This window comes from Oncorhynchus gorbuscha, linkage group LG06, assembly GCF_021184085.1.
Source record: "Oncorhynchus gorbuscha isolate QuinsamMale2020 ecotype Even-year linkage group LG06, OgorEven_v1.0, whole genome shotgun sequence".
NCBI classification, from domain to species: Eukaryota; Metazoa; Chordata; class Actinopteri; order Salmoniformes; family Salmonidae; genus Oncorhynchus; species Oncorhynchus gorbuscha.
The window spans coordinates 103,739,256-103,767,140 of record NC_060178.1 but is presented as its reverse complement, the minus strand read 5'-3'; the positions used below and the strand labels follow the sequence as shown (position 1 = coordinate 103,767,140).

General features: G+C 44.5%; 1 protein-coding gene across 2 annotated transcripts in view; it reads left to right on the top strand.

The window, feature by feature from the left end:
* The window catches only part of LOC124038642 (forkhead box protein N2-like), a 41,944-nt gene that overhangs the window by 2,926 nt on the left and 11,133 nt on the right, over positions 1-27,885 (top strand). For both annotated transcript variants that reach the window (XM_046354727.1, XM_046354726.1), the window contains exon 2: positions 26,696-27,288. In XM_046354727.1, coding sequence (XP_046210683.1) covers positions 26,710-27,288 — 579 coding nt within the window. In that variant the 5' untranslated portion in view covers positions 26,696-26,709. The remainder of the gene's footprint in view (positions 1-26,695; positions 27,289-27,885) is intronic.

Genomic DNA, 27,885 nt, shown 5'->3' with positions numbered 1-27,885 from the left:
TTAATTGCTTAATTAATAACCCAGGAATCACACCTGTATGGAAGCACCTGCTTCCAATACACTTTCTATCCCTCATTTCCTGAAGTGTTTCCTTTATTTCGACAGGGGGGGACTCTGAATTTGTGAGGGGGACACTGCCGTGTGCTTGACCTCAACGGTTGATGAAACCAGTTTTAAAATGTCTGTAGCAAATTGAGTTATAAAACTATGATTTAACAGCAAAAATCAACCATCTTTCTGAGGACTAAGGTGTCACATTTTTGGGCAAATGCCATATTGTAAATGGTACATTTTCACCCCAAAGTTATAGTATGGAGTACGCACTAACACTGTGTCTGTGGACATGTCTCATTACGTAACACTTTCAAGTTCCTGTAAAAACTCGTCAGTTTTTAAATAACGTTTTATTTACCCATCATCTAGATGAGTAGTCCTTAGATGAGCACAAGTTAAGTTAATTTATTTGCTTATATGCCTTCAGAATGAAGTTGTATTCTCAAACACCCCCTTGGCCTTCTCATTATCAAACGGCTTAAATTGTGGAAAAGTCAGATTATTAAAATTGTATTATTATTGATGACTTCATTTGAAATATTTTTTTGTTTTTGGCATTATGTTTGTTTGACCCAGGCCTTTTCATTAGGGGGTAGGGTTGTTTGAAAAAAAACATTTAAATATTAATTTGTAACTTTTTGGGATTTATGGTAATGAAATTTGGAATGTTTTTAAAATGTGTAATATCTGACCGCAAAACATATTTATGAAATAGATAAGTACATATCCTAATCTCAGAGATTCCAGAGGGCATTTTGTGAAAGTTGATTCTTGAGATTATTTTTTTATTTGACCTTTTATTTAACTAGGCAAGTCAGTTAAGAACAAGTTCTTATTTTCAATGACGGCCTAGGAACAGTGGGTTAGCTGCCTGTTTTCTGAGAATGACTGCTACACTAAATCCATGAGGTAATGGATTATCACAAGATTGTCTGACTGTTGGTTGCCAATTCAACATTTTTTGTTCTCCATAGGTGTGGCAGTTGGTGTGATAACATACACTAATAGTATCCCCTCTCGTGTCTGTGTGATTATGTCTCCCCCTTTCTCTTACAAAACAGGATGATGATTTGGATTGAAACGTGTTGTCTACTGTAGTTGTCTTGTTACGCAGGCAAGTGCGTGTGTGAGATTAGGGTGGGGAGGGGCAGTGTTCCTGTTTTGTCAAACAGATGCTGTTTGCTGACAAATGTGCCACAGATAAACAGGCCTGAGACAAAAGTAGGGAAACAGAAGTGATCAACCTGTCATTAGTTTACTGCCAGGAATTCAGGCCCATCGTGTGTTTGTGTGTGAGCACACTGTACATGATTGGTTTTCTTTGAACCATATGCTCTTAAAAATGTTTCTACCCTGTACGTTTGCAAGGCAAAAAAATGTATGTGCCATAATGTGCACAAGTATACATACTTCTAGAGGAGGGCTGCAGTCAGACGGGTAAGTATCTTAGCTGCCTGAAGTAGTTTGAGACGTTCTCTCTTTCATGGCATTCATGACTATAAATATGCCCTGCCCATAACCCTAGTAATGCTGCTCTCAGCACAGGCACGTGGTGGAAAGATTGTCACAAGTGTGTGTGTGTGCATGCGTGTAGGGGTGTATGTGTTGTTGATCATCTTTGCTGCTCAACATAATAAGGTTATTTCAATCGCCGGCATTAGATTCTAGAATCGAAACCCCCCCCCACCCCTTTATTTGCACTCAGCACTATGTTGACAACAACACACTAACCATATTCCACAGTGAAAAAAGACATGCCATTTTAATCAAGAAGTGTAATAGAAAGAGCCCGGTGCTTCCATTTTGGTGAATATTCTGTCCTTGTCTTCTGGGACATGTTGAAGTGTACCAGACTGACATTATCCATCTCACTCTGGAGACTAGGGAATGGAACACTAATGGTTCTGAGACATGTAGGAGGCTATAGGTGCTTTGTTACTCTTAATACATTCATCATGCCTTGCCTATAGGCGATAGTTCTATCATAAACATGTGTTTCACAAGGTAATATGCCAGTTATTCCGCTTTCCAAGAAGTAAATACTGCTAGATTGCATGTTCCTCACGTGCATTAGTGTTAAGGACTTATAAGGCTTGTATGTCTGTTACTTTAAGGCCTACCAGTCTGTGAATACAAAGCATTCCCTATTACGTTAACAACAATGCCATGTTATCACAGTGTGATGGACTTCGACCCAGAAAGGTTAGCCCATACCTCTTCAGAACTATAGTAGTGGTCTGTATAGGGGATTGTGTTTTAGCTGGGGCTGTTTAATGGAGGCCATTAGGATTAGCAGCAGTCCTTAAATAAGTTGACATGTCTGGAAGTCTGTTATGGAGACCGATAGTTAACTAACCTCTGTCACTCCTATTATTCTATTGACTCCGGTGTGCTATGGTGCTGCACTCAACACCCTTTATACCCAATTAACACTCAAGGTGTGAAAATAACTGGTGGTCTGATGATGTGTGTAGCGACTGGGCCTATCTGAACATTCTGGAGTAGCGTTTGGGGTTTGAGATGGTGTTAGAATTAGAAAACACACTACCTGTAGGAACAAAAACGGGTGAGTTTTGTGCAGTTCATGTAGTTTAACTAAAGTACCAGTCTGATCAACAGCCAGTCTTGAAAAGGTCTGTGATTTAACAATGACCTTCAAACATTGTGTTCTCTATGCGTGGTTGGTTGGTTTATTTTTGTAATTAAACTAGTAATATCATCAACCACGTGTAGTGATCTAGCTTCTCCTGCGTTGCATTTAATCGATGCGGTGCCGGTTAATTTCTCATCGAATCACAGCCTACTTCTCCAAACGTGTGAAGATTTCTCAAATCGTTGCACCAATGTGTACCTTGCCATAAACATCAATGCCTTTCTTTAAAATCAATACACAAGTATATATTTTTGAACCTGCATATTTAGTTAATATTGCCTGCTAAAATTAATTTGTTTTAACCTCTCTTGGGTAGTGGGCAGTATTTTCACATCCGGATGAAAAGCATGCCCAGAGTAAACTGCCTGTTATTCAGGCCCAGAAGCTGGGATATGCATATAATTGGTAGATTTGGATAGAAAACACTCTAAAGTTTCTAACACTGTTAAAATGATGTCTGAGTATAACAGAACTGACATGGCAGGCAAAACCCAGAGGACAAACCATCCCAAAAATATATAATTTCAGCCTTCCACCGTTTCCAATGGCTTTCATGTTTATTTTGAGAAGTCCTCCCAGATTGTTGACGTCTAGTGGAAGCCCTAGGAACTGCAGTCTTTAGAAGTCTTTAGAAAGAGTTTCAGGCTGGTTTTTGGGAAAATGGAGCTAGAGGTTGTAGTTTTTCTAAGTGGCTCCCATTTTGGCTGTAGTGTTTCCATGCGCGTGGGTGAAAGTGCATTCTTTGTTATTTATCTCCAGGTAATGAACATACTATTATCCGCCTTAAATTTTATAGTTAATTTACGTATTAGGGTACCTGAGGTTTGATTATAAACATTGTTTGACGTTTGGGATTCATTTTGAAGGAGGGAAACCGGTGGACTATTGAATGAACCGTACCAGCTAAACTGAGTTTTTATGGATATAAAGAAGGACAGTGTCGAACAAAAGGACAATTTGTGATGTAACTGAGGCCTTTTGGAGTGCCAACAGAAGAAGATCAAAGGTAAGGCATTTATTATACTGCTATTTCTGACTTTCGTGTCACACCTGCCTGGTTGAAAAAAGTTTTTTTGTATGCGTGGTGCTGTCCTCAGATAATCACATGGCGTGCTTTCGCCGTAAAGCCTTTTTGAATCTGACACAGCGGCTGGATTAACAAGAAGTTAAGCTTTAGTTTGATGTATAATACGTGTATTTTCATGAATGTTAAATATTTATATTTCTGTAATTTGAAATTTGCGCTCTGCAATTTCACCGGATGTTGGCCAGGTGGGACGCTACTTAACATTGAAGGTTGTGCAATGTAACAGCAATATTTAGATTTAGGGATGCCACCCATTTGATAAAATACGGAACGGTTCCGTATTTCACTGAAATAATTAACCTTTTGTTTTTGAAATGATAATTATAACATAAGACACGGAAACTAAGTCTATGATTTGATACAGAAGTCTTAACTGAGCGGTGCTAGGCAGCAGCAGGCTCGTAAGCATTCATTCAATAAGCACTTTTGTGCATTTGCCAGCAGCTCTTTGCTGTGCTTGCATTGAGCTGTTTATGACTTCAAGTCTATCAACTCCCGAGATTAGGCTGGTGTAACCAATGTGAAATGGCTAGCTAGTTAGCGGGGTGCGTGCTAATAGCGTTTCAAATCGGTAACGTCACTCGCTCTGAGACATTGAAGTAGTTGTTCCCCTTGCTCTGCAAGGGCCGTGGCTTTTGTGGAGCGATGGGTAACGATGCTTCGAGGGTGGCTGTTGTCAATGTGCTCCTGGTTCGAGCCCAGGTAGGGGCAAGGAGAGGGAAGGAAGCTATACTGTTACACTGGAAATACATGTGCCTTTACGAACATCCAATAGTCAAAGGTATATGAAATACAAATGGTATTGTTGTAATTGTCATTACAAATGTATTAATAAAAACAATAATTTTGTCAGATTAATCGGTATCTACTTTTTTTGGTCCTCCAATAACCGGAATCTGCGTTGAAAAATCATAATCGGTCGACCTCTACTTCTGACCCACTGGAATTGTAATACAGTGAATTATAAGTGAAATAGTCTGTCTGTAGACAATTGTTGGAATGCACAAAGTAGATGTCCTAACCGACTTGCCAAAACTATTTTTTTTGTTAACCAGAAATTTGTGGAGTGGTTAAAAAAAATTGTTGACTCCATCCTAAGTGTATGCAAACTTCCGACTTCAACTGTAGACGTAGAGTAATTGATGTGCATATAGGACGTAGAATAATTGATGTGCATATAGGACGTAGAGTAATTGTTTATTGATGGTCTAAGCATGACTCCCTGGCTAAAGGGTTAACTAGTGATTATTTTAAGATGGTTTTTTACAATGTAACTTTAATGGTAGCTAGCAACTTACATTGGCTTCTTGCTGCACTCACGTAACAGGTAGTCAGCCTGCCACGCAGTCTCCTCGTGGAGTGCAATGTAATCGGCCACAATCGGTGTCCAAAAATGCTTATTACCGATTGTTATGAAAACTTGAAATAGGCCCTAATTACTCGGCCGTTCCGATTAATCGGTCAACCTCTAGTCAGAAGTTTACATACACTAAAGATATCCTATCAGAAGCTTCTAAAGCCAATTTACATAATTTGAGTCAATTGGAGGTGTACCTGTGGATGTATTTCAAGGCCTACCTTCAAACTCAGTGCATCTTTGCTTGACATCATGGGAAATTCAAAAGAAATCAGGCAAGACCCCAGAAAACAAATTGTGGACCTCCACAAGTCTGGTTCATCCTTGGGAGTAATTACCAAACGCCTGAAGGTACCATGTTCATCTGTACAAACAATAGTACGCATGTATAAACACAATGGGACCACGCAGCCGTCATACCGCTCAGGAAGGCGACCCGTTCTGTCTCCTAGAGACGAATGTACTTTGGTGCGAAAAGTGCTAATCAAATCAAATTTATATAGCCCTTCGTACATCAGCTGATATCTCAAAGTGCTGTACAGAAACCCAGCCTAAATCCCCAAACAGCAAACAATGCAGGTGTAGAAGCACGGTGGCTAGGAAAAACTCCCTAGAAAGGCCAAAACCTAGGAAGAAACCTAGAGAGGAACCAGGCTATGTGGGGTGGCCAGTCCTCTTCTGGCTGTGCCGGGTGGAGATTATAACAGAACATGGCCAAGATGTTCAAATGTTCATAAATGACCAGCATGGTCCAATAATAATAATCACAGGCAGAACAGTTGAAACTGGAGCAGTAGCACGGCCAGGTGGACTGGGGACAGCAAGGAGTCATCATGCCAGGTAGTCCTGAGGCATGGTCCTAGGGCTCAGGTCCTCAGAGAGAGAAAGAAAGAGAGAATTAGAGAGAGCACACTTAAATTCACACAGGACACCGAATAGGACAGGAGAAGTACTCCAGATATAACAAACTGACCCTAGCCCCCCGACACATAAACTACTGCAACATAAATACTGGAGGTTGAGACAGGAGGGGTCAGGAGACACTGTGGCCCCATCCGACACCCCCGGACAGGGCCAAACAGGAATGATATAACCCCACCCACTTTGTCAAAGCACAGCCCCCACCCAATTTCATTGTGGAGCTTTTTTACTAGGATTAAATGTCAGGAATTGTGAAACTGAGTTTAAATGTATTTGTTAAGGTATATGTAAACTTCTGAATTCAACTGTTTATACACATCAATTAGTCTTCAGTGGAAGAAAGATTACTAAGACACACTCAATCACATGAACTCAATCACATGAAGGCACAGATGACTGGTTTTCATGGACACACAGTTGCAAGATGTTCACCACTGTTTGCTGTTTCTCAGGCCGTCTAGACGTAACCGTTCATGTAGCTTTAGTATTCTGATCTTTGAGTTTTGATCGTGGAATTCCCAGTGTGTCATGCATCTGCAACTGCATGTAAATGTGTCCACAGTGTGTCCAGATGACCTTATCCCGGGCTGTATTCAAATGGAATTGGCCGGTCCGCAAACGAGCAGGCAATGTTAAAGGGATTGCAAATGGGTTAGCTTAACTCTTGGATTTCTAAATATTAGTTAGCTTGCTAGCATTTGAGGCCAGCACACACGTTCCTCACACGCTGGGAATGAATTTCCTCCAACATTATTATGCCTCTGGAGAATTGTGGGAAAAGTGCTGATGATTTCACCCACTGTATGTGCTTTTGATAGCCTGATTGCGTTCAGACTGAGGAGAAATCTGCACACGATGCATCCCTGACTACCCCCTGATGTGTCAGCCAGATCTTAACACAATCGGAACATAAAGCGACTTGTGCGTCTAGGCCCGTATTTTCAATGTGATTTTTGTATTAGGATAGCAGAAGTCCCATGTCAGTGTCAAGTGTAGACACCACCTCAGTGTTGCATGAAAAAGTGGAACAATTCAACCTGTATTCAACTCAGGCTGTGTGATTTAAAGGTGCGGTATGTGGAAATCGCACCGCTATTTCCTGGTCGCAAAATTATAATAGTTCGCCAAATTTCAGTTTGTGACAAAAGAAGTATAGAGAATCATTGTCCCTTGTATCTAATCTGCTGTGAAGTATCTTTTAAATAACCAAAAATACTGTATTTTAAGCATTTTGAAGCTGGTGTATAAAACTGAAAGTATGACACAAACAAAACGAAGAACGGGAAGTATAGAACAGATCTAATGCTTCTTAGACTTGCTTTCAATAAGAGAGACAGATCTACTGTCTAACTCACATTTCTATGTGAATTTGGTCAGTCAGCCCAAAAAGTTACATATTGCAGCTTTAAAGGAAGTGAAAGAAGAGCAGAAAAACAACAGCGGTGTGCTGTCTTGGTTCTTTATTTTAGTCTTCCTGATTCATGTCAGGACCATATCTCCTTGTCTTCTCTGAGAGTTGTCCCCTTTGGGTTAGTAAGCTCTCCTCTTCTCCTGCTCCTCTCTGGCCATATCTGGTGGTTTCTGGTTTATCCCACTGAAGCAGCCAATTTGTCTGTTGCTGCTGCCTCCTCTATCAAACCATCAAGGCTCTTGTCTGTCTGCTAATATGATCTGGCCTTTGTTTGGAGGTTACTGCTTTTAATGACTGCAGCTGCTCACATATTTCATCTCCTGACACACACACACACACACACACACACACACACACACACACACACACACACACACACACACACACACACACACTGCTCAGAGCCACGGACCAGACGTTGTGTACTTTCTGAATGCTTCTCTGATCCTGTCTATTTAAGACTAGTGTGACTTTACTAGTAGTGGAGGAAAAATTGATACAGTTACATACCGTGATATTGTACTGTATAATATTGACAATATCGTAATATTTTTGTGCTAGTTGGCTGTACCTGCACCAAAAATCCAGTTTCTTTCATAGCTTAACAGAGTTTATAATGGTGTAGGCCTATGTTCAAAGAATGCACAACGACTCACATTGGTTTCAAGTTATTACATTGGTGTCAAGTTATTACATTGCAATCTATGTCAAGAAAAAAGCTGAGACTAGAGGGTTTCTAGATGAAATAATTATTCTGTTACATCATTGATTTGAATAGACTAGTATTAACAAGCGTTGCTGAAATTCTCCACGTTTCACCCACATCTTCTGGAATGAGCACATGCATTTGAATTTGTTTCCGAAAGTTGCGTAGTACTACCCTTTTAATAAATGATTCTGCAGCTTGTGAGTGTTCTGCCACGTAGCTCTGTGTTAGCTGGGGCAATGTTTGCACACCGACTGACTGAACTCTAAATCACATGACCCTTAAGAGAGAGCCATCGCTGAACACTGATAGTCTGAGTTGTACTTTGGAAGGCCAGAGCTGGCAAGTGTCTTCGCTGACATTTTCAACCTCTCCCTGACCCAGTCTGTAATATGTACATGTTTCAAGCAGACCACCATAGTCCCTGTGCCCAAGAATGCCAAGGCAACCTGTCTAAAGGACTATTACCCCGTAAAACACTCATCTGTAGCCATGAATTGCTTTGAAATGCTGGTCATGGCTCACGTTTGATTTATTTATTTTATTTTACCTTTATTTAACTAGGCAAGTCAGTTAAGAACAAATTCTTATTTTCAATTACGGCCTAGGAACAGTGGGTTAACTGCCTGTTCAGAACGACAGATTTGTACCTTATCAGCTCGGGGGTTTGAACTTGCAACCTTCCGGTTACTAGTCCAATGCTCTAACCACTAGGCTACCCTGCCGCCCCACATCAACACCATCATCCCAGACACCCAGGACCCACTCCAATTTGCATACTGCCCTAGCAGATCCACAGATGACGTAATCTCTATTACACTCAACACTGCCCTTTCCCACCTGGACAAAAGGAACAACTACGTGAGAATGCTGTTCAGACTACAGCGCAGCGTTCAACAGTATAGTGCCTTCCGAGCTGACAAGGTAAAAATCTGTTGTCTGCCCCTGAGCAAGGCAGTTAACCCACTGTTTCCCACGCGTTGACAATCCCTTTCCTCCTAGCTCATCACTAAGCTCAGGACCCTGGGACTAAACACCTCCCTCTGCAACTGGATCCTGGACTTCCTGACGGGCCATCCCCAGGTGGTGAGGATAGACAACACGTGCCATGCTGGATGTGATTTTTACATGTAGAATCACATGAAAATGTCAGCAATCAGACATCAACAGTGCTCTGAACAATTGGTAGACAAATGGAGATCCACATTCCACTGCAACACTTTAGTTTAGCATACTTTATTCATATTTTTTATTTGACCCCCTCTCCCCAATTTCGATCTTGTCTCATCGCTGCAACTCCCTAACTGGCTCGGGAGGCGAAGGTCGAGCCGTGCATCCTCCGAAACGTGACCCTCCAAACCGCACTTCTTAACACCCACTTAACCCGGAGGCCAGCCGCACCAATGCGTCGGAGGAAACGCCAACCGATGTCAGCCTGCAAGTGCCAGGCCCACCACAAGGAGTCGCTAGAGTGCGATGAGCCAAGTAAACCCTCCCCTAACCCGGACAACGCTGGGCCAATTGTGCGCCGACCAATGGGACTCCCGATCATGGCCTGTTGTGATACATCCCGGGATCAAACCCGGGTCTGTAGATGCAGTACCTTAGACTGCTGCACCACTGGGGAGGCCTAGGTTAGGCTATCCATCTCACTCTCTCCACTAGTATGTGAGCTAAAGGACCGTGTTTGTCCTCACCACATACTTTCCCTAACGGACTCGCGCTATATATACCTTGCTCAAAAAAATAAAGGGAACACTAAAATAACACATCCTAGATCTGAATGAATGAAATATTCTTATTAAATACTTTTTTTTCTTTACATAGTTGAATGTGCTGACAACAAAATCACAAAATTATCAATGGAAATCAAATTTATCAACCCATGGAGGTCTGGATTTGGAGTCACACTCAAAATTAAAGTGGATAACCACACTACAGGCTGATCCAACTTTGATGTAATGCCCTTAAAACAAGTCAAAATGAGGCTGTGGTTTGTGTGGCCTCCACGTGCCTGTATGACCTCCCAACAATGCCTGGGCATGCTCCTGATGAGGTGGCAGATGGTCTCCTGAGGGATCTCCTCCCAGACCTGGACTAAAGCATCCGCCAACTCCTGGACAGTCTGTGGTGCAATGTGGCGTTGGTGGATGGAGCGAGACATGATGTCCCAGATGTGCTCAATTGGATTCCGGTCTGGGAAACGGGCGGGCCAGTCCATAGCATCAATGCCTTCCTCTTGCAGGAACTGCTAACACACTCCAGCCACATGAGGTCTAGCATTGTCTTGCATTAGGAGGAACCCAGGGCCAACCGCACCAGCATATGGTCTCACAAGGGATCTGAGGATCTCATCTCTGTACCTAATGGCAGTCGGGCTACCTCTGGCGAGCACATGGAGGGCTGTGCGGCCCCCCAAAGAAATGCCACCCCGCACCATGACTGACCCACCGTCAAACCGGTCATGCTGGAGGATGTTGCAGGCAGCAGAATGTTCCGGAGGTAGCGGTCCTGCTGCTGGGTTGTTGCCCTCCTATGGCCAACTCCACGTCTCCTGATGTACTGGCCTGTCTCCTGGTAGCGTCTCCATGCTCTGGACACAACGCTGACAGACACAGCAAACCTTCTGATGTGCTATCCTGGATGAGCTGCACTACCTGAGCCACTTGTGTGGGTTGTAGACTCCGTCTCATGCTCCCACTAGAGCGAAAGCACCGCCAGAATTCAAAAGTGACCAAAACATCAGCCAGGAAGCATAGGAACTGAGAAGTGGTCTGTGGTTATCACCTGCAGAACCACCCCTTTATTGGGGGTGTCTTGCTAATTGCCTATAATTTCCACCTGTTGTCTATTCCATTTGCACAACAGCATGTGAAATTTATTGTCAGTGTTGCTTCCTAAGTGGACAGTTTGATTTCACAGAAGTGTGATTGACTTGGAGTTACATTGTGTTGTTTAAGTGTTCCCTTTTATTTTTTGTATATCTATCTATCTATCTATCTATCTATCTATCTATCTATCTATCTATCTATCTATCTATCTATCTATCTATCTATCTATCTATCTATCTCAGTACCAGTCCTACTCATTCCAGGGTTTTTCTTTATTTTTTACTTATATTCTACATTGTGTAATAATAATGACATCAAAATGATGAAATAACACATGGAATCACGTAGTAACCAAAAAAGTGTTAAACCAAAATATATTTCGATTCTTCAAAGTTGCCACCCTTTGCCTTGATGACCGCTTTGCACACTTGGCATTCTCTCTGGTGCTCATCCTTGTTCTGTCATTTTGTTCTCATCCTCAACTGTGTTTGTATTTCCCCATATGCTTGCCATGTGGGGACTGTTTGTCTGACAGTGCATGCTGTGGTAATGGGTACATTCTGTAGACGCACACATAGAGCTTTTGAAAAGGTTATTCTCCTTGAAGTAGGGAACTCCACCTAACCTCCACTCCTGTCACTGGTCAAGTCCACAGTCCCATAGAGGTGTCTCTCTGTGAGTTGCTCTGTGTGAGTTGGTCTGTCTTTGTAAATGAACTTCCTCACCAGGCCTGAGGCGTTTCCCCCTTGCTCAGTTCTCTGTTTAGAATACTGTTGGGCTTGTGAAATGTCGCCAGAGTAAAAACAACCGCTCCTTTGTATGAGGAGAAAGCGAGGCTGAATCTAACATCTTTGTTTCAACTCAACTCTGTTTGCTTTCACCTCTAGCACACATTCAACCCCATCCATTTCTCAGTGTCAGAAAATATTAAACCTCAATGAGGAATACTGTAGCATCTCTGACCTCTCAACAGTGGACCTGCCGGTCTACTGCACTCCGACAGACTAGACACACAAACCAGTTTGACCAACAGAGTAAGACACACACTACTCTCTCTTACTACTTGTTTGAATGACAGACCAGGTTGTAAAGTAACCCCCACTCTAACAAGTATCAGCTGAAATCTAACCAACCCTTTGTCATGTGTGCTTCAGTATTGTGACACACAGTATCTATTACAGAGGTGTTAGAGGTTTGAGTCAATCGCTTTGATACAGTGTGTGTCTGTGCCTTTATCCACTTCTATCAACTCAAAATGGCATGTTTAGATTTCAATGCATTTGAATTGTAGTGTGGGGGTCATTTAAATTGTTTTAAGGGAGGATCTCATGCTTTTACTGCATTCTCAAATAATGTTTTTTTTTCTCTGACAGCTGGGCTGATGTCTCTCTTTGTCAGTGTATCGTCGTCTTTGTGAGGGAGCTTTGAGGAGAATGCTGGCCTCAGCACTTTGAGCGGAGCGTGTATTGATTTCTCCACATTAGCCTTTCTCCTCATGCCTCGCTCCGCCATAGAGTACAGCACAATCACTTCCCTTTACAGCTAGGCCCTGCTGCCACGGCAACCACTGCAGATCGGAGATGGAGCAGAAGCCAGTCTCCTCTTCTGTTGTCACTGAGGAAATCGCTCCATAACCTGGGTGGTGTTTAAAGGCACCAAAGCTAAGAAAACCACTGCTTCGACTGTACCCACTAAGGCATCACATTTTTCTGTACATATCTAAAGAGTCATTAAGAGACCACAAACCTAATGTCGCTGTATGTTCTTTTGTCTTTTAAATCAGTGCATTAGTAGGATAAAGTTTCCAAGGGAAATTAGCCTAATATGCCTCTGCACCTGTCTTTTGTCTGTCTGTTACCACATTTATAATGGAGGGGCTGGCCCGATGGAGAGGGTGGTAGTTTTAACTTGCAGGTGAACCGATAGGCTACCATCCGGGCCAGCTTCGGTAGCAATTTGCTTAGCACTGAGAAGTCAAAAAGCGAATATCTCTCATTAGCTCTCACTCACACACGTGGCCCATTAACCAGCTAGCGGACCCCTCGCTCGCCTTGCCGCATCCCGCTTTGATGCCTTTTGATAAGAGCAAGGATAATGATGATACTCAAAACAGCGATGATAATTCACTACGCAGCGGGAATGTGATAATCAGCTAAGAGCACTTCCTTTGTGATCTTGGGATGGGTTCCCTTCAGCGGGTGTTTTGGTCTGTTTTATCTAGCATAAATAACACCCACTGCATTCAGAAAGGATTCTGACCCCTTCACCTTTTCCACAATTTAGGTTAAAGCCTTATTCTAAAATGGATAAAATTAATTTGACCCCCCCCATCAATCTACACACACTACCCCATAATGATGAAGCAAAAAGAGGTTTTTGCAAATTTAGAAATAAATAGAAATCTGAATCACATTTACATAAGTCTTCAAACATTTTACTCGTTACTTTGAAGCACATTTGGCAGCAACTACAGACTCAAGTCTTGGATTTGATGCAACAAGCATGGCACACCTGTATTTGGAGTTTCTTCCATTCTCTGTAGATCTTCTCAAGCTTTGTCAGGTTGACTGGGGACCGTCGCTGCACAGCTATTTTCAGGTCTCTCCAGAGATGTTCGATCGGGTTCAAATCCGGGCTCTGGATGGGCCACTCAAGGACATTCAGAGACTTGTCCCAAAGCCACTCCTGCATTGTCTTGACTGTGTGCTTTGGGTTGTTGTCCTGTTGAAAGGTGAACCTTTGCCTCAGTTTGAGGTCTTGAGCACTCTGAGCAGGTTTTCATCAAGAATCTCTCTGTTCTTTGCTTCGTTCATCTTTCCCTCGATCCTGACTGGTCTCCCAGTCCCTGCCGCACCCAGATGTGACACTTGGAATTCAGGCCAAAGAGTTCAATCTTTGTTTCATCAGACCAGAGAAGCAGATTTTATGTTGGCTAACTCCAAGTGGGCTGTCCTGTGCCTTTTTTACAGAGTGGCGACATAGATGGTTGTCCTTCTGGAAGATTCTCCCATCTCCACAGAGGGGCTCGGTCGGAGTGACCATCTGGTTCTTGGTCACCTCCCTGACCAAGGCCCTTCTCCCTGATTGCTCAGTTTGGCTGGCTGGCCAGCTCTAGGAAGAGTCTTGGGGTTCCAAACTTCGTCCATTTAAGAATGATGGAGGCTACTGTGTTCTTGGTGACCTTCAATGCTGCAGACATGTTTTGGTACCCTTCCTCAGATCTGTGCCTCTACACAATCCTGTCGCTGAGCTCTACGGACAATTCCTTCCACCTCATGGCTTGGTTTTTGCACTGACATGCACTGTCGACTATGGAACCATATATAGACAGGTGTGTGCCTTTCCAAATCATGTCCAATCTTACCACAGGTGGGGCGGCAGCGTAGCCTAGTGGTTAGAGCGTTGGACTAGTAACCGGAAGGTTGCGAGTTCAAACCCCCGAGCTGACAAGGTACAAATCTGTCGTTCTGCCCCTGAACAGGCAGTTAACCCACTGTTCCCAGGCCGTTATTGAAAATAAGAATATGTTCTTAACTGACTTGCCTGGTTAAATAAAGGTAAAAAAAAAAAAAAAAAAGGTGGGCTCATCAAGTTGAAAAACATCTCAAGGATGATTAATAGAAACAGGATGCATCTGAACTCAATTTCTTGTCTCATAGGAAAGGGTCTGAATACTTAATGTAAATAAGGTATTTCTAAAAACCTGTTTTCACTTTGTCATTTTGAGGTATTGTGTGAAGATTGATCAGAAAAAAATGTGTTTAGTCAATTTTATAACTAGGTTGTAATGTGAAAGTCAAGAGGTCTTCTGAATACACTATACACAAATAAATTGACCAAAAATATAACAGTGGCTTGCTGATGTTCATGTTGTGAACAATGCCCCATGGTGGCGTTTGGGTTATGGTATGGGCAGGCATAAGCTAAGGACAATAAACACAATTACATTTTATTGATGGAAATTTGAATGCACAGAGATACTGTGATGAGATGTGGTGGCCCATTGTCGTGCCATTCATCCACCGCCACAACCTCATGTGAATTCCATAGATTAGGGCCTAATGGATTTATTTCAATTGAACTGTAACTCAGTGAAATCTTTGAAATGGTTGCCTGTTGCATTTTATATTTTTGTTCAGTATATGTACATACCCACTAGAACACCATGCACATTAAAAAACAGACGGTTGATATTTAAATGTGGCTGGTGGGGTTTTACCTGAAGGATGTTGGGGGCGTGGGCCCTGGTGGAGCAGAGAGGGGAGGAGGGTCTTTGTGCTACTAATTGAGGTTAATCACCAGACCTCCACATCATAACACAGTGGTTCTAATTGTTGAGTAGCAGCAGCAATGCCTCATCAGCCAGCTAGAAGAACTGCATTAGAAGTGAAACATGGGATCAACACTTTAAATCATGGGGTTAGATTTAAGTTCAGTGTATTTTTGTTGATTGTTAGTTTTCAAATAACTTGTTTAAAGATAGAGCTATATACTTTTCAGATTTTAGTCCTTTACGTTTACACTGAGTATTTGACCATCCCCAAAAGAATAAATACATATGATGGATTTTTTTCCCCCCGGAGTGGTGGCAATGAATATATATAATATAGAGGGAAACACTTCCATCTGTCTCTGGAGCTCGGTCTCTGGAGCTCGGTCTCTGGGGCTCGGTCTCTGGGGCTCGGTCTCTGGGCTCGGTCTCTGGGGCTCGGTCTCTGGGGCTCGGTCTCTGGGGCTCGGTCTCTGGGGCTCGGTCTCTGGGGCTCGGTCTCTGGGGCTCGGTCTCTGGGGCTCGGTCTCTGGGGCTCGGTCTCTGGGGCTCGGTCTCTGGAGCTCGGTCTCTGGAGCTCGGTCTCTGGAGCTCGGTCTCTGGAGCTCGGTCTCTGGAGCTCGGTCTCTGGCTCGGTCTCTGGAGCTCGGTCTCTGGAGCTCGGTCTCTGTGGTCTCTGGAGCTCGGTCTCTGGGCTCGGTCTCTGGGCTCGGTCTCTCTCTGTGGCTCGGCCTCTCTCTGTGGCTCGGCCTCTCTCTGTGGCTCGGTCTCTCTCTGTGGCTCGGCCTCTCTCTGTGGCTCGGCCTCTCTCTGTGGCTCGGCCTCTCTCTGTGGCTCGGTCTCTCTCTGTGGCTCGGCCTCTCTCTGGTCTCTCTTGCGCTCTCGCTCTCTCTCTGGTCTCTCTGTCGCGCTCTCTCTCTCTTGCGCTCTCTCTCTTGCTCTCTCTCTCTTGCGCTCTCTGTCGCGCTCTCTCTTCTCTCTCTTGCGCTCTCTGTCGCGCTCTCTCTTGCGCTCTCTCTTGCGCTCTCTGTCGCGCTCTCTCTTGCGCTCTCTGTCGCGCTCTCTGTCGCGCTCTCTGTCGCGCTCTCTGTCGCGCTCTCTGTGCGCTCTCTGTCGCGCTCTCTGTTGCGCTCTCTGTCGCGCTCTCTCTTGCGCTCTCTGTCGCGCTCTCTCTTGCGCTCTCTGTCGCGCTCTCTCTTGCGCTCTCTGTCGCGCTCTCTGTTGCGCTCTCTCTTGCGCTCTCTCTTGCGCTCTCTGTCGCGCTCTCTCTTGCGCTCTCTCTTGCGCTCTCTGTCGCGCTCTCTCTTGCGCTCTCTGTCGCGCTCTCTCTTGCGCTCTCTGTCGCGCTCTCTCTTGCGCTCTCTGTCGCGCTCTCTCTCTCTCTGTCGCGCTCTCTCTCTCTCTGTCGCGCTCTCTCTCTCTCTCTCGCGCTCTCTCTCTGTCTGTCGCGCTCTCTCTCTCTGTCTGTCGCGCTCTCTCTCTCTCTCTGTCTGTCGCGCTCTCTCTCTGTCTGTCTGTCGCGCTCTCTCTCTCTCTCTGTCTGTCGCGCTCTCTCTCTCTCTCTGTCTGTCGCGCTCTCTCTCTCTCTCTGTCTGTCGCGCTCTCTCTCTCTCTCTGTCTGTCGCGCTCTCTCTCTCTCTCTGTCTGTCGCGCTCTCTCTCTCTCTCTGTCTGTCGCGCTCTCTCTCTGTCTGTCGCGCTCTCTCTCTCTCTGTCTGTCGCTCTCTCTCTCTCTCTCTGTCTGTCGCGCTCTCTCTCTCTCTCTCTGTCTGTCGCGCTCTCTCTCTCTCTCTCTGTCTGTCGCTCTCTCTCTCTCTCTGTCTGTCGCGCTCTCTCTCTCTCTCTGTCTGTCTCTCTCTCTCTCTCTCTCTGTCTGTCGCGCTCTCTCTCTCTCTCTGTCTGTCGCGCTCGCTCTCTCTCTCTCTGTCTGTCGCGCTCGCTCTCTCTCTCTCTGTCTGTCGCGCTCGCTCTCTCTCTCTCTGTCTGTCGCTCTCTCTCTCTCTCTCTGTCTGTCGCTCTGTCTCTCTCTCTCTCTCTCTGTCGCGCTCTCTCTCTGTCTGTCGCGCTCTCTCTCTGTTGCGCTCTCTCTCTCTCTCTCTCTGTCTGTCGCGCTCTCTCTCTCTCTCTCTCTCTGTCTGTCGCGCTCTCTCTCTCTCTCTCTCTGTCTGTCGCGCTCTCTCTCTCTCTCTCTCTGTCTGTCGCGCTCTCTCTCGCTCTTGCTGGATGGCTGGCCCGCTCTCTGGCTTGGCTGGCTCGCTCGCTCTCTGGCTGGCTGGCTCGCTCGCTCTCTGGCTGGCTGGTTGGCTCGCTCTCTGGCTGGCTGGTTGGCTCGCTGGCTGGCTGGCTGGTTGGCTCGCTCTCTGGTTGGTTGGCTCACTCTCTGGCTGGCTGGCTGGCTGGTTGGCTCGCTCTCTGGCTGGCTGGCTGGTTGGCTCACTCTCTGGCTGGCTGGCTGGCTGGTTGGCTCGCTCTCTGGCTGGTTGGCTCGCTCTCTGGCTTGGCTGGCTGGCTGGCTGGTTGGCTCGCTCTCTGGCTTGGCTGGCTCGCTCGCTCTCTGGCTCGCTCTCTGGCTGGCTGGCTGGCTGGCTCGCTCTCTGGCTGGCTGGCTCGCTCTCTGGCTGGCTGGCTGGCTGGCTGGCTTGCTCTCTATTGCTCGCTCTCTCAACCCTTTTCTTTCTACTACACTCTGTTTGTAAGGACACTTGCTGTTAGGCTATGTACAAATGTTTTCCTCTTCCTTTGAAAAAACATCTCTACAGGAGGTTGCCTGTGGCTGACCCCACCCCCCTGTAAACCCCGAAAGTGAATACCCAACTCCAGACCTAGACTGATCCTCTCTCTCTGAGATGTGAGATGAATGTCTAGGGCTGAGGGGTATACTGGTGCACATCACATCCCTGCCCTCTTTTCTGCTCTCTCCATCTCATCACCAGGTCCCCAGAGTCTGCTCTCTCTCTCCCACTCTATGCCCTCACTCTCCCGTCTCCCCCCATTCTCCTGCTTTCTCTGTCCAGAGCAGAGCTTGACCCAATTCCTCTTCAACGACGGCGAAAGGATGGGCCCAGCCATCCTCTATCCCTCTGTGTCCCTCAACCCCCACCCCAAGCATCAGGCTCAGCCCAGACATAACCCAAACCACCCTAGCCCAGCACCAGTCTAGTCACAACCCACCCCAGCCTCAGCATCACTCCAGCACCACCCCAGCCTCAGCATCACTCCAGCACCACCCCAGCCTATACCGGGAAGTTTGGTGGTTCCCCACAGACACCACCCGGTCACTGTAGGGTTTCCTCAAGCTGAATGCTGATTGGTTGTTGGCTACAGTTGACAGACACAGCCCAGCGTAGATGGATTACTTATTTTCCCACTTTCTCTCGTTACAAGGATTTGTGCCCTTAATTGAAGTGACCGCAGCAGGGTTGTCATGGTGACATGGGACAAAGACTAAAGTTTGTTGTGAGCAGGGAGGAGGAGAGGTGGGGGGGGTGTCTTGCTGGCTGCGTTCTGTGCTCTTGCTTGATTGTACTATATTTTCCGCTAGTCTTATAAAGTAGCTACTGAATGTGTACAAACATTCCAGAGGAGGAAGTAAATTCCATGTACTGTGAGACTATTTCCTGTGTGTTCTCCTTTAGGCTACTGTGTGAGTCAATGTATTGTGTTGCGATACAAAATAATGTTTTGCTGTTTTGTGGTTCATTCATTGTAAACACAAAAAAAAAATGTATTTCACCTTTTTATTTAACCAGGTAAGCTGGGTCGCATTTGCAACTGCGACCTGGCCAAGATAAAGCAAAGCAGTTCGACAGATACAACGACACAGTTACACATGGGAGTAAAACAAACCTATAATCACAGTCAATAATACAGTAGAAAAATAAGTCTTTATACAATGTGAGCAAATGAGGTGAGAAGGGAGATAAGGCAATAAAATAGGCCATAGTGGCGAGGTAATTATGATATAGCAATTAAACACTGGCGTGATAGAAGTGCAGAAGATGGTAGGTGGATGGGCTATTTACAGATGGGTTATGTACAGGTGCTCTGACAGCTGGTGCTTGAAGTTAGTGAGGGAAATATAAGACTCCTGCGATTTTTGCAGTTTGTTCCAGTCATTGGCAGCAGAGAACTGTGAGGAAAGGCGGCCAAACGAGGAACTGGCTTTGGGGGGGACCAGTGAAGTATACCTGCTGGAGCGCATGCTGCTATGGTGACCAGTGACCTGAGATAAGGGGGGCTTTACCTAGCAAAGACTTGTAGATGACCTGGAGCCAGTGTGTTTGGTGACGAGTATGAAGCGAGGGCCAGCCAACGAGAGTGTACAGGTCGCAGTGGTGGGTAGTATATGGGGCTTTGGAGACAAAATGGATGACACTGTGATAGACTGCATCCAATTTGCTTAGTAGTGTTGGAGGATATTTTGTAAATGCCATCGCCAAAGTCGAGGATTGGTAGGATGGTCAGTTTTACGAGTATGTTTGGCATGACTACTCCGGACGGTTCTGACTTAAAATATGTGGACAACTACAAATACCTAGGTGTCTGGTTAGACTGTAAACTCCCCTTCCAGACCCACCCATCGAGCCAACCCGGATCCGGGATCATGACTACAGCCTCAAGGCCATTACCATAACGCAACGTTAACTATTAATGAAAATCGCAAATGAAATTAAATCAATATGCTAGCTCTCAAGCTTAGCCTTTTGTTAACAACACTGTCATCTCAGATTTTCAAAAATATGCTTCTCAACCATAGCAAACTAGCATTTAGCGTTAGCATTAGCAGGCAACATTTTCACAAAAACCAGCAAAAACATTCAATAAATCATTTACCTTTGAAGAACTTCGGATGTTTTCAGTGAGGAGACTCTCAGTTAGATAGCAAATGTTCAGTTTTCCTGAAAGATTATTTGTGCAAGAGAAATCGGTCCGTTTTCTGCGTCATGTTTGGCTACCAAAAAAACCCAGAGAATTCAGTTATAAAAACGCCGAACTTTTTCCAAAATAACTCCATAATATCGACTGAAGCATGGCAAACGTTGTTTAGAATCAATCCTCAAGGTGTTTTTCTACATATCTCTTCAATGATGTATCGTTCCTGGAAGTGTGCTTCTCCCTCTGTATCGCATGGTAAAATGATTGCCACTGAGAATTGCGCACCAATTTAGACAAAGGACACCGGGCGGACACCTGGCAAATGTAGTGTCTCTTATGGCCAATCTTCCAATGATATGCCTACAAATACGTCACAATGCTGCAGACATCTTGGACGAACGGCAGAGAGCATAAGCTCGTTCACAGCACATTCACAGCCATATAAGGAGACTATAGTAAAACAGTGCTTCAAAAATTCAGCTCATTTCCTGTTTGAGGTTTCATCTTGGTTTCGCCTGTAGCATCAGTTCTGGGGCACACACAGATAATATCTTTGCAGTTTTGAAAACGTCAGTGTTTTCTTTCCAAAGCTGCCAATTATATGCATAGTCGAGCATCTTTTCGTGACAAAATATTGCGCTTAAAACGGGCACATTTTTTTTAATCCAATGATGACATAGTTCCCCCATAGGTTGAAAAAAATGAAAATCTAGAAAATGAAATCTAGAATCGGCTTCATATTTCGCAACATGAAGCCGATTCTAGATGGAGGTCTAGAACTTAGGGAATTATTTGTTCCAAATAAAATGCTCTTCAGTTTGAGATTTTCAGGACCTGTTTATAACTGGACACCCATTCCAAAACAGACTGCAAATCTTTTAAGGGTTTCAGTGACTTCATTAGCTGTGCTTGATGATGCGTATATGGTTGAATCATCAGCATACATGGTTTGTTTAATGCCAGTGGAAGTTCATTGGTAAATATAGAAACGAGTAGAGCCTAGAACTGCCCTGCTGTACGGTACACCCCACTTGACTTATTTTGACATTAGAGAAGAAAAGAAATGCCCGAGTTCTATTAGATATATAGTTCTGAATCAACAACAGGTTATGTTCAATAATATTAAAGGCTGCACGGAAGTCTAACAGTACAGCTCCCACAATATTCTTATTATCAATATCTTTGTCAGTCATTTGTGTCAGTGCAGTGTATGTTGAGTGCCCTTCTCTATAACCATGCCCAAGGTCTGTTGTTAATTTGTTTACAGAGAATTAGCATATTTGGTCAAACACTTTTTTTTACAACTGTTTGCTAGGAGCTGGCAGAAAGCTGATAGGTCTGCTGTTAGGACAAGTAAAGGTCGCTTTGCCACACCTGGGTAGCGGAATTACTTTGGCTTCCCTCCAGGCCTGAGGATGAAGACTTTCCACAAAGCTCAGATTTAAACATATGACAGATAGCAGTGGCTACAGAGTCGGCTATCATCCTAATTAGCTTTTCATCTAAGTTGTCAGTGCCCGGAGGTTTGTCATTATTGATCGATGACAATTTTTCCACCTCGCACACAAACTTCACAAAATTCACAGTTGGAATGCTTTTCTTTCATTATTTTTTTTTGTGCATGAATACGATGGCTCACTGTTCATTGTTGGGATTTTCTGCTTAAGTTTGCCCACTTTGCTAATGAATTAATCATTCAAATAATTAACATCAAATGGTTTGTGACGAATAAGCCATCTGATTCGATGAAAGATGGAGTTGAATGTCTTTCTGCCCATACTTTTATTTAAGGTACTCAAAAGGTTTTCCCCCACCATTGACCATAGCTTCATAATGGTTTATTGTTGTTGAGTTTAGTCACATACTTTCTCAATTTTCAGTAAGTCAACCAGTCAAATGTGCAGCCAGACTTATTAGCCACTCCTTTTGCCCCATATCTTTCAACCATAGTTGTTCAATTCCTCGTTAATCCACGGATCCTTAACAGTCAGATTGCATGTTTAATCAATCATTTGAAGAAGCAATTTCATAAATGCATCAAGTGCAGCGTCTGAATGCTCCTCATTAATCACACCAGACCAACAAATATCATCCACATAAGAATCAAAGCAACATCTTTTGTATGATTTCTTATACACTATTTTAGGCCCAACGTTGGCTGGCTTTCCTGGATATAGCCACTATATATATTGTGATCACTGCATCCAATGGGTAAGGATACAGCTTTAGAACAAAGTTCTACAGTATTTAGTAAAAATGTGATCAATGCATGTGGTGATCTTGTTCCTGTAGTGTTTGTAAACACCCTGGTACATTGATTAAATCATTTGAACCAGATTACAGGCACTGTTTACAGTAAGAAGCTTCTTCTTGAGCGGACAACTTGATGAAAACCAGTCAATATTCAGGTTCCCAAGAAAGTAGACCTCTGTTTACATCACATACAATTTCAAGCATTTCACACATCATTTAGATACTGACTGTTAGCACTTGGTGGCCTATAGCTACACCCCAAAAGAAAAGGCTTTAGATGTGCGAAGTGAACCTGCAACCACAACACTTCAATAACACTTGACATAAGATCTTCTCTAAGCATTACAGGAACATGGCTCTGAATTTATACAGCAACACCTCCCCTTAAGCATTTCTGTCTCTTCTATAGAAGAGAGAGCCTTGTTTTGCTACTGCTGTATCATCAAATGAATTATCGGAGTCTCAGAAATGGCTAATATATGAAGGTTATCTGCAAGTTAGCAAGTTCAGGATTTCTTTAACCTGATTTCTAAGACTACGTATTAATATGGGCTGTTTCATCCCTTTCCTGGGAACTCATCAGAAAGACAACACTGAACAGAGCAAACAATCAATAGGTGAGTGTGCTGCGGCGTTGAAGCTGCTAACCAATAGGCTTGGCTCGCTCATCCCTTAGGCTTCTGGGAGGTTGGACGATGAGCCCGTCACAGCGGTAATGTCCCCACGTAAGTAATGTCCCCACGCGCTCTCTGCCAACTTTCATGGCTGTGTATAAGTTCTTTCCTCTTCTGTCACACAACGTCAGGATAGTCCTTATTGAGGAAGATATACGTTTCTCTCAAGTTCTTTCCTCTCTCCAGACCAGCTACCTTGTAATTGAACCTCTGGAACTTGACAACTATGGGCCTTGGCCTGTCACCTGGGTTTTCCAGTCCTGTGGGTGCGCTCCACCTCAATCTTCCCGTGGTCCATCTTCAATTTCTCAGAAATAATTTCCCTCACTTTGTCCTCAGGCTCCGTCCAGGTCTCGTGGAGATTCTGAAATTCTGTCCATGTTCCACCTTGATTCAACATCAAGTTGATTTATCAGTCTTTGTTATCATGGATTCCCCCACACAATTGATGTCCTCTTTCATTGACTTACAGATTGCTGTCATCTTGCGGTTCTCCTGTTTCAACTCATCGAGCTGATCCTGGGAGAACAGCAAACTGTTATTCAGGTCCTGGACCACTCTGGTCAGGTTGTCTATTCTTTTATTAGTTGAATCCAACTTAGTTTTTTTGTTTTGTCATTATGGGGTATTGTGTGTAGATTGAGGTGAAAATAACTAATACATTTTAGAATAAGGCTGTAACGTAACAAAATGTGTAAAAAGTGAAGGGGTCTGAATACTTTCTCTGTGTACACAGTGGCAAGAAAATGTATGTGAACCCTTTGGAATTACTTAATTCCTTCAGATCAAATTTGATCTGCTCTGCATCTAAGTCACAACAATAAACAAAGTGTTCTTATACTATTAACACAAATTAATGTGTTTTCTCTTTATTGAATACATAAACATTCACAGGGTAAGTTGAAAAAGTATGTGAACCCACTAGGCTACTGACTTCTCCAAAAGCTAATTGGAGTCTAATCAATGAAATGGGTTTGGAGATGTTGGTTAGAGCTGCCTTGCACAAGAAGCATTGCCTGGTGTAAACCATGTCTCGAACAAACCAGATCTCAGAAGACTTAAAATGAAGAATTGTTGACTTGCATAAAGCTGGAAAGGGTAACAAAGGTATCCCTAAAAGCCTTGATGTTCATCAGTCCACAGTAGGACAAACTTTCTAGAAATGGAGAGTTCAGCACTGTTGCTACTCTCCCAACGAGTGGCTGTCCTGCAAAGATCACTGCAAGAGCACAGTGCAGAATGCTCAATGAGGTTAAGAAGAATCCTAGAGTGTCAGCTAAAGACTTACAGAAATCTCTGGAACATGCTAACATCTCTGTTGATGAGTCTACGACACGTAAAACACTAAACAAGAATGGTGTTTATAGGCAAAATATTCTGTGGACAGATTAAACTAAAGCTGAGTTGTTTGGAAGGAACACAACATCGTGTGGAGAAAGAAAGGCACAGCACAGCACACCAACATCAAAACCTCATCCCAACTGTGAAGTATGGGATGGTTTGGGGCTGCTTTGCTGCTTCAGAGCCTGGACAGCTTGCTATCATCGACGGAAAAATGAGTTCGCAAGTTAATCAATACATTTTGCAGGAGAATGTAAAGCTATCTGTGCGCCATTTGAAGCTCAACAGAAGTTGGGTGATGCAACAGGACAACGACCCAAAACACAGAAGTTAATCAACAGAATGGCTTCAACAGAAGAAAATGTGCCTTCTGGAGTGGCCCAGTCAGAGTCCTGACCTCAACCTGTTTTGAGATGCTGTGGCATGACCTCAGGAGAGCAATTCACACCAGGCATGCCAAGAATATTGCTAAACTGAAACCATTTTGAAAGGGGAATGGTCCAAAATTACTCCTGACCGTTGTGCAGGTCTGATACGCAACTACAGAAAACGTTTGGTTATTGTTGTTGCCAAAAGAGGGCAAACCAGTTATTAAATCCAAAGGTTCACATACTTTTTCTACCCTGGACTGTGAATGTAACACACAAACATATTGTTTGTGTGTTATTAGTTTTAAGCAGACTGTTTGTCTTGTTGTGACCTAAAATTTTATGACCAATTTATGCAGAAATCCCAGTATTTCCAAAGGGTTCACATATTTCTTCTTGCCACTGTATATGCAGGAAGTTCACTGTTTTCCCCCCAAAGAAATCTTTCCCCACCCCCCCCCCCAAAATAAATATTTTAATATGGAGGGGGGCTTACACCCCCCCATATACCCCTCGAGAGGCATAGTAAAGTAGTGTCAAACTGTGTAGAAATGCATTTTAAAAGGGAAAAAAAATAAGGACACCCGTCTACCGTTCTCCCACCCAGTATCATCCTTGATATATCAACACCAAACTGGATGCCATCTCTCAGCCCAAGCAAAACTTGGCAGCTGCCTAGATGACATCAGGTCATGGATGAAAGAGAATTTACTCCAGCTGAACAACTGCAAGATTACGTCAACGCCCTGTTCGTGGGCCTTCCAGTCAAAATCACTGAAGAGGCTGCAACTTATCCAGAATTATGCTGCCAAAGTCCTAATCAGCAAGTCAGTCCACACCACCCCCACCCCTGCAGAACTCCACTGGCTACCAGTTAACTATAGGATTTACTTTAAATTCCTCCTAGTGTTTAAATGCTTTAATGGATTGAGTCCCACCTACATCAGGGACCTAATTCCTATCACTGCTCTAGCCAATCCCTACTGCGTCAAGTCCCCAAGACACGTCTCCCTGGGGGACTGAGCCTTCTGCTCCCTTGCTCCTCACCTATGGAATGCTCTCCCTGACCATCTGAAAGCCACTCCATCATTATTAACTTTTAAAACGGGACTTAAAACCCATTTCTACAGAATGTCGGTCTTTTCTAGTCCTAATCTTGGAAGTCCCTTTAGAATGTATTATTGCTGTCTCCTACCTTGATTCTAAATTATGTTTATATTGTATTTCTAATCTCCAGTCAAGCGGTATCAGTTGGGTTGTGCCAAGATAAGTGGTAGTCCTGACTCCTAGATGATTGCAGGGCAGGCAGCTCTGTATTTGAGAGCTGTCTACTTAAGGCAGTGTAAGAGGGAAGGATCCTTTCTCTGTCAGCTCTCTCTCATCGTGACAGGGATGGTTTAATGCTCATTGGCATCTAACAAGCAGGTGCGTCTGGTCAGACGAGGTGGGCGGAGAGGAGAGCAGGCTGGAGAGATTGGAGTTGTCTCAGACTCTTCAGAGGTCCTCATCAAAGGCTCTTGGCTGGAGAGTGAGAGAGGAGGGGAGGGTAGTCTACATGTCAGCCTGCATGTGAAGGAGGGGGGCAGAGGGAAGAAGGAGGGGAGGGTAGCCCTGCATGCCCTCGGGGCAACCTTAGTAAAACACATTGAGTGCTTGGTAGAGCACATAATTTCAAATTGTCACATCCATGTATTTCATGTTTCCAGTCGTGTTGGGAAAGCTGCTCTCTGCTGTGATTGTGCCTCTGTGTGAAGGAAAGTTCAATGCTACCAACCCTGTTTTTATCTAGCTACCAGTATCCAACTGTTCTAGCCTATGCAACCCCTTTCTCTGTGTAGCCCCACTGTCAGTTATTTTGGAACCAACTCTAAACCTTTCTTCTCTTCTTTCTCCAGACCTCCCTGGTTTAATGGGTCCAATCATCGGGATGTCGCCGGATAAGAAAGCGGAAACGCCGGGGATGCAGGGGGAAAGGGTGGGACTTAGGGGTTTGTGTGGGGGGGCGGGGACTCTCCCAGAGGCAGAGTGCAGTGCAGCCAGCCCATTGGCCACCAGTCTGGACAGGGGTTCCGTTGGTTCCGGGGGCTCTGAGGATGACGAGCTCACCAACCTCAACTGGCTCCATGAGAACCTGCTCCAGAACTTTACGCTAGGGGGGGCCGGTGAGGCCGGGGCCCAACACAGTGCCAGCCCCCTCTTTGACATTGAGGGCAACACCGGAGCCCCTCAGAATCCCCCCTCTTCATCCTCTTCCTCCTTGTCACAGAGAGACTCGTTGACGTCCAAGCCTCCCTTCTCATTCTCTCTGTTGATCTACATGGCCATAGAGCAGAGCCCCAGTAAGAGCCTGCCAGTGAAGGACATCTATGGTTGGATCGTACAGCACTTCCCCTACTTCTCCTCGGCCCCCACTGGCTGGAAGAACAGCGTCAGACACAACCTATCACTCAACAAGTGTTTCCGTAAGGTGGAGAGGAGCCTGGGAAAGGTAAGGGAACTTTGAGATGCACGTGCACACACACACACACACTTTGTTTGTTTACCCTGCAAAGAGTTGGCAGTGCCTAGGTTGTGGGTTCGATTCCTTGCAAGGATAACCAGTTCTCATCTGACTAGGGGTGGCTTTTAGTAATCCAGTACTCAAACGGATGTCAATGCTTGATCTTTAACCAGAGATTAAAAATTAAATTCAAATACTGTAATACCATTTGGTGAAATGTGCTTTGTGACAGCCAGAATGGGCAAATAAAATATCAAAATGTTTTTTTGTTTGTATTGAAGATGACCATTAATTTGCTAGTGTTGTATTTGTATAGTGCATTCAGAAATTATTCAGACCCCCAAGTTTTTTTCCTCTGACTATTCTACTGAGGATCCCGAATGGCGCAGTGGTCTAAGGCACTGCATCTCAGTACAAGCGGTGTCACTACAGGCCCTGGTTAGATTCCAGGCTGTATCACATCCGGCCGTGAGTGGGAGTCCCATAGGGCAGCGCACAATTGTCCCAGCGTCGTCCTGGTTTGGCCGTCATTGTAAATAAGAATTTGTTAACTGACTTGCCTAGTTAAATAAAGGTTAAATAAAG